Source organism: Anolis carolinensis, chromosome 4 (assembly GCF_035594765.1).
Source record: "Anolis carolinensis isolate JA03-04 chromosome 4, rAnoCar3.1.pri, whole genome shotgun sequence".
Classification (NCBI taxonomy): Eukaryota; Metazoa; Chordata; class Lepidosauria; order Squamata; family Dactyloidae; genus Anolis; species Anolis carolinensis.
This window is the reverse complement of record NC_085844.1, coordinates 242534777-242542381: the sequence shown is the minus strand read 5'-3', so window position 1 is coordinate 242542381 and position 7605 is coordinate 242534777. Positions and strand designations below refer to the sequence as shown.

General features: G+C 48.2%; 1 protein-coding gene across 1 annotated transcript; it reads left to right on the top strand.

Annotated features, from left to right (window-relative positions):
• The first annotated feature begins 1106 nt into the window (after window positions 1-1106).
• On the top strand, window positions 1107-7179 carry bhlhe23 (basic helix-loop-helix family member e23). The gene has a single exon (XM_062979032.1). The coding sequence runs from the start codon at window positions 2733-2735 to the stop codon at window positions 3456-3458; it is 726 nt and encodes a 241-aa protein (XP_062835102.1). The 5' UTR covers window positions 1107-2732; the 3' UTR covers window positions 3459-7179.
• Window positions 7180-7605: the final 426 nt, after the last annotated feature.

The following is a 7605-nucleotide window of genomic DNA, read 5'->3' as shown; positions in this document are numbered from 1 at the left end:
TCCTTGTCTGTTGGAGGCAGGTGTGAATGTTTCAAGTGGCCACCTTGATTAGCATTGAATAGCCTTTCAACTTCAAGGTCTGGCTGCTTACTTCCTGGGGGAATCCTTTATTGGGAGGTATTGCTGCTCAGTCGTTTAGTCGTTTCCGACTCTTTGTGACCTCAGGGACCAGTCCACACCAGAGCTCCCTGTCAGCTGTCGCCGCCCCCAGTTCCTTTAAGGTCAACCCAGTCACTTCAAGGATACCGTCCATCCATCTTGCCCTTGGTTGGCCTCTCTTCCTTTTTCCTTCCATTTTCCCCAGCATCATCTTTTCCAAGCTTTCCTGTCTCCTCATGATGTGGCCAAAATACTTCAACTTTGTCTCTAATATCCTTCCCTCCAGTGAGCAGCCGGGCATTATTTCCTGGAGGATGGACTGGTTGGATCTTCTTGCGGTCCAGTACAGTAGGGAGGTACAGTAGAGTCTCACTTATCCAACGTTCTGGATTATCCAACGCATTTTTGTAGTCAATGTTTTCAAAACATCGTGATATTTTGGTGCTAAATTCGTAAATACAGTAATTATTACATAGCATTACTGCGTATTGAAATACTTTTTCTGTCAAATTTGTTGTATAACATGATGCTTTGGTGCTTAATTTGTAAAATCATAACCTAATATGATGTTTAATAGGCTTTTCCTTAATCCCTCCTTATTCTCCAACATATTCACTTATCCAACCTTTTGCCGGCCGGTTTATGTTGGATAAGTGAGACTCTATTGCATTAGCTGGCCTTGATTGTTTCCTGTCTGGAATTCCCCAGTTTTCTCTGTGTTCTTTATTTATTGTCCTGATTTTAGAGGTATTTTTTTAATTACTGATAACCAGATTTTGTTCATTTTCATGGTTTTATCCTTTCTGTTGAAATTGTCAAAAAAAAAAAACTCTAAAATCAGGACAGTAAATAAAGAACACCACTCAGAAAACAGGAATTCCAGGCATGAATCAGAGTTTTGGGGGGTTTTTTTAACACTCGGAGCCAGATTTGTTGTTTTTCAGATTCAAATACCAGGGAGGAAGGAGTCTAAATTCTAGAGGAAAAGAGCGAGCTTCTGGCTGGCAGCTTATATGAAAGTGTCAGGTGTTTAAAGGAATGGGAGAAGACAAGGAAGATCTCAACTTCAGCGCGCAGAAAATGCGTAGAGAAGCCAAGAGGGTGGCCTGTGCGCCTGGAGGGAACCCAGAGGTCACTATTCTGCGCATTCCCCTTCGGGTTAACATTCCTCCTCGGGAGAGACTCCACGGCCCTCGTGGGCTCCTCCCGCGCGGCCTGGATCCTTCTTTGCCCCCAAAGGCGCTTCAGGAAACGAGCGGCGCCTCTGATTGGGCGGCTGGGGCGTCCCAGGGGGCCCTTGGCGGACATATAATGGACGGAGCGGGCGGAGAGTGACAGCCGCCCCCGGACAGGAAGGAAGGAAGGAAGGAAGGAAGGAAGGAAGGAAGGAAGGAAGGAAGGAAGGAAGGAAGGAAGGAAGGAAGGAAGGAAGGAAGGAAGGAGCCTGCTCGGGACCCGCCCCCTCCTCCTCTTCCTCCTCCTCGCCGGGAGACCCCCGAAAGCAGCAGCAGCAGAAGAAGAAGAGGAGGGGGAGGAAGAAGAAGAAGGCAGATCCTGGCGGGGAAGGGAAGAGCAGACCCTCCCCCCACAACCACAACAACAACAAGAACCATTCGGATCGTCCAGGAAAGTCGGAGAAGCGCAACTGCGGCTCCGAGGAGGGAAGGAAGAAGGAAAGAAAGGGAGGAAGACGCCAAGACGCATCTCCGGAGAGACGAGAGAGCTTGGCGATCCCTGGACACAGAGATCCACAAAGACTGGAGAGGAAGAGGAGGAGGAGGAGGAGGAGGCGAAAGGGAGCTTCCAGAGCCCACAGAGCTGCGCTGAGATCTTTCCGGCTCACGTCTGATTATTATTATGATTGAGCCTTACGTCTGAAGTCTTCCTTGAGACATCTTTTCAACACATGGCTCCTCTCACCCTTCTCTTCTGCAGGCTACACATCTCCAGGTCTTCAACCCGCTTGTCCTAGGGCCCTTTTGGGACCCTTCTCTCCTCCATTTGGGACGCTTCTCTCTCCTTGGGACTACAAAGCCCACCATCCAAGTCTAGGCCACTTCTCTGTCTCTCTTTTGACACCACAGTGGAGCCGACAGAGCTACGCTGAGATCTTTCTGGCGCACGTCTGCTTGTTGAGCCGCGCGTCTGAGCTATTTCTTTTTTTCTCCCGCACGTCATTTTCCTGGTGCGAAGTGATTGTTTTTGGCACACGTCGAACTTAATTGTGAGCACGTCTATTTGTATTTTTTTAGGGGGAAAGGGAGGGGGGGTAGGTCTACTTTGGTATTATTATTATTATTATTATTATTATATTATTATTATTATTTTATGACACAGTAAACAAGATAGATATGCTGGATTTCGTATCACAAACTCACAAGTCGAACACTTCCCAAGTGTCTAGGACTGTGTGACTGTGTTGTTGTTGTTGTTCTTATTCTTCTTATTATTATTCTGAAGCGCACGTCTGATTATTGACACCCCAAGCGCGTGCCTAACTTTCTTTTGCGCTCGTCTGGACTTTCCTGCCAAAAGCGCTTCGGAGGCCGGCCTGATGAGTTTCCTCTGAGTCCTCCGGAGAGAGGACTCTCCGTCTTTCTCCTTCGGGGAGCCTCGGGTGAGCTTCGGAGGCGATGGCGGAGCTGAAGGCGCTGGGCGGGGAGTCCTACCTGGCCCTGGCGCAGAGCTACCACCCGGCGGCCTTCGCCTACTCGGCGCTGCGGGGCTCCTCCGTGGTGGGCGTGGGCGGCGGCGTGGCCCCGGAGGCGCTCCCCGCGCGGCTCTTCCCGCCCTTCCCGGGCCCCGCGACGGAGAGCAGCGGCGAGCAGAGCGGCGAGGAGGAGGAGGAGGCGGCCGCGGCGGGAGGAAGCAGCCCCGGGACGGGGTTCGAGCCCCGCGGCGGCGCCGGCAGAGACCGCGGCGGAGGCCGAGAGGAGGCGCGCCCGTCGGGGGCCAAGAAGCCCAAGGAGCCGCGCTCGCTGCGCCTGAGCATCAACGCGCGGGAGCGGCGGCGGATGCACGACCTGAACGACGCGCTGGACGGGCTCCGCTCCGTCATCCCCTACGCGCACAGCCCGTCCGTGAGGAAGCTCTCCAAGATCGCCACGCTGCTCCTGGCCAAGAACTACATCCTGATGCAGGCCCAGGCCCTGGAGGAGATGCGCCGCCTCGTGGCCTACCTCAACCAGGGGGGCCCGGCGCCCGCCCTCGCCGCCCCCTTCGCCCAGCCCGCCGCCCTCTACCCCTTCGCCCAGCCCCCCGCCCCCGGACCCCTGCCCCCCGCCGCCCCCGCCGCCCCCCACAAGTGCGCCTTCCCCGCCGCCCCCGCCCTCTGCAAACACTGCAGCCAGAAGCCCTGACCCCGGACCACATCGGACCACCCCGCCACGCCGACTGGCATCATCTGCACAAACGACTCTTCCGTTGCCTCCTCTTCTTTATTACCTCCTCGCGCACCCAGCCACCCAGTCAGGCTCATTCTACTTCTCTCCTCGCTGCACATCTTTGGCCGTCTCTGCACTGACCACTGCTTGCCTCTTCCTTGTTTATTTACCTCCTTCTCTTGCACCCACCCACTCATTCAGGTTCATTCTACTTCTCATTGCACATCTTTGTCCCCTTCCACAGTGACCTTTGATTGCCTCCTCTTCCTTGTTTGTTTACTTCCTTCTCGCGGACGTACCCACTCATTCAGATTCATTCCACTTCTCTCCTCGTTGCACATCTTTGTCCCCCTCTACACTGACCACTGCTTGCCTCCGCTTCTACCTCTCTTCTTCCTTGTTTGTTTACCTCCTTCTCTTGCACCCACCCACCCACACATTCAGGTTCATTCTACTTCTCATTGCACATCTTCGGCTCCCTCTACACTGACCTTTGATTGCCTCTTGTTTGTTTAACACCTTCTCTCGCACCCAGGAACTCATTCCAATTCACTCTACTTCTCTCCTCATTGCACATCTTTCCCCACCCCCCTCTACACTGACCATTGAATGCTGTTCGAAGCCAACTTCCAACTAGCAGTCAGGCAACAGGGGCTGGATCTATACTGCCATACAGCGCAGTTTGAATGACCAGGTATGGACCAACTTCGGCCTTCTCTCCAGGTGTTTTGGACTTCAACTCCCACAATTCCTAACAGCCTCAGGCCCCTTCCTTTTTCCCCTCAGCCACCTCGGAAAAGCTCCCCATATTGCCTGTAATCTCCAGAACCGACCCCCTGTTGCCTCCTCTTATTTATTTACCACCTTGCGCACCCACCCACTCATACAGATTCATTCTACTTCTCTACTCATTGCACATCTCTCGCCTCCTCTGCACTGACCATTGATTGCCTCTACCTTGTTTATTTATTTACCTCCTTCTCTTGAACCCAGCCACTCATTCAGGTTCATTCTACTTCTCGTTGCACATCTTCGGCCCCCTCTACACTGACCATTGATTCCTTCCTCTTCTTCGTTTGTTTACCTCCTTCTCTCACACCCACCCACCCATTCTGATTCATTCTACTTCTCTTCCCATTGTACATCTTTGGCTCCCTCTACACTGACCATTGAATGCTGTTCGAAACCAACTTCCAACTAGCTGTGGGACAACTGGGGCTGGATCTATACTACCATACAGTGCAGTTTGGACTGCACATATGGTCAGTGTAGACCAAGCATGTCGGGGCCCCTGGTGGCACAGTGCGTTAAAGCGCTGAGCTGCTGAACTTGCGGACCAAAAGGTGCCAGGTTCAAATCCCGGGAGCAGAATGAGTGCCTGCTGTTAGCCCCAGCTCCTGCCAACCTAGCAGTTCGAAAATATGCAAATGTGAGTAGATCAATAGGTACCACTCCAGCAGGAAGGTAACGGCGCTCCATGCAGTAATGCTGGCCACATGATTTTGGAGGTTTCTACGGACAACGCCAGCATTTCAGCTTAGAAATGGAGATGAGCACCAACCCCCAGAGTCAGTCACAACTGGACTTAAAGTCAGGGGAAAACCTTTACCTTTATCTTTAGACCAAGCATGGGCAAACTTCAGCCCTCTAGGTGTTTTGGGCTTCAGCAGCAGACGGGCAAAAGGAAAGGGCCTGAAGCTGTTAGGAATTGTGGAAATCCAAAATGCCTGGAGGTCCAAACCTGGCATAGACTCATACTATGGAGTGTTGCTGGGGTTTTTTTTTTTTTTTTGGGGGGGGGGGGGGCTTGAAGGCCATGTTCCCATAGCATTCTCTCCTGGTGTTTCACCTGCATCTGTGGCAGGTGGTTTATTTATTTATTTATTTGCCATGTGTGTGTCCCGCCTTTCTTAACCCCAAAGGGGACTCAAGGCGGCCTTACAAAGGCAACAATTCAGTGCTGCAGGTATACATCAATGAATAAACAAAAATATTAAAACCATTAAAAACATTAGAGGCTTGCTCAGAGATCATAAACCACAGAAGATGCCGGCCACAGGTACAGCAGGAGAGATGGTTACTGGAATGTAGCCTTACAGCCCCAAAAACTCACAGCAACCCAGTGATTCTGGCCATGAAAGCCTTCAACCATACAATGCAATTCGATGCAATTCAATAACTTCCAACTGTGACAGCTGGGCAACTGGGGCTGGATATATACTACCATATAGTGTATATAGTCTCCTTGTGGAGATAAAAAAGCATAATAATAATAAAGATGATGATGATGATGATGATGATGTCACTGTCAACCCATATAATGCTGTTCAAACTGCATCCAGTGGTGGTGTAGATCCAGCCAACTCCCACAAAAGCATGCTAAAGAAATCCATTAATGGGGTGTTATGTGGTTTCCAGGCTAAATACCCTTGTTCTAGTGACATTTTCTCCTAGATCTGAAGATGCCAGCCACAGATGCAGGCAAAACGTCAGCCATCTAGCCTGGAAATCACACAACACTCCAGTGATCCCGGCCATGAAAGCTTTCAACAATACTTAATGTGCACCTGTGGTTTGTGTCAACACCATCCAGGCCTCAAACTGGTCCCAGTATTTCCTGTATAATCATCTGCTTCAATACTAGTTTGAAATTGCATTACATGGTCAGTGTCGAGGGGGCCTAAGCTTCATGACACTTCTGTTCCCCCCCATCCCCTTCTGTATCCCCTCCTTGTCGATTTATTTATTCATTTATTTATTTAAATGAGCCAAATATAGTAGACTCTTAATTAACCAGAACTCAAGCTACTAGAACTCTCAAGCAACCAGCTGAAAATTGAAGGAACAATACTTTATTTTTTTAAAGCTGTTTTTTATGATACAGTAAAACTGTGTTACAATCCATTAAGTTTGTCTTGATTTGTCTCAAACTGCTTTTCATTGCTGTATTTCAATATTAATATCAAGTCTATACAGTGTTTATGCTATAGTATGGAGTATAGTATTGGGCCTATTTTAATGTTAAATCTCAAGCAACCAGAAACTATGTTTATCCAGCATCTCTATGGGTGCCGGTTAACTGAGTCTACTGTAATATGATTTTTCACGCTACTCATTGCCTCCTTTTCCCTCCCTATTGTGTCATGGATGAGTTTGGAGGTTTCTTTGGGTTTTTGTTTTGAAGCTGTTTTAAAGAAAATTCCATATGAATCGAGAGAGGAGTTCCTTGGAAAGAAATTGGGCTGAGAGTCCCTTTAGGAGGAAGGTGACTTGAGTACAAACTATGCAATGTTTACTGAATGCAAACTTCAAAATGAGAAACGGAAGAGCGTCCTGCAACCCGTCCAGGTCTTATTGGCAGTATCTGTTCCAGCAAAAAAAAGGCAAACATCACTGTTGCATTCTAATTTTAACATTTCTTTTGAGTGTCCTTTGTGAACACAGGAAAACTGCTCCATGGGTTGATCGAGCTCAGTATTATATATCTCTATTTTTAAGCTTTGATCCCATTCTTGGACTTGATTACAGTCTTTTGATTGTACCTTGTTGCCTGAATTGGTTTTTCCTCCCAATTTTTTGGGTTTGGTTTGATCATTTTCCAAATGTGATCATACATCTTGAGAGACAAGGAAATGAACATTCATTGAGCTGATTTATATGTATTTATAATATAAATAATAAAAAGGACATTATTTAACTTGGGTTCTGTCCTAAATCTCTCCCGAGGGCAGTTTGTCCATCCTAAGTAGAAATGCCCTTTTGGAAATGGTGGAATTGGACTAAACAAATCTTGCGTCCTAATCCCAAATAGTTTGGGAACTGTCCAGATTATGCACTTTTAAATCCCATTAATTTCCAATGGAGTTATTTTTACTGAAAATATTCAAGACATATATGCATTTCAGTAAACCATACATATTGGACTTTGTAAGGGCTTATGTCCAGATTGTATTCATGTTAAGCTTGCAATAAGATGCACAGAATTTGGAGAAAAGTGAAGTTTGTGTTTTAGAAAATGAGAAGTTAAGGGTCTACTTTTAAAGGGTTGTGACTTATTTCTAATCCCTGCCTTTAAAAAGCAGGAGAACTTGGATTTTAGTCAAAAGCCTAAATCCAATTGTTA

What these genes read in the sequence shown, in the direction of transcription:
- bhlhe23 (XM_062979032.1), top strand. Translation starts at nt 2,733, where the DNA reads ATGGCGGAGCTGAAGGCGCTGGGCGGGGAGTCCTACCTGGCCCTGGCG.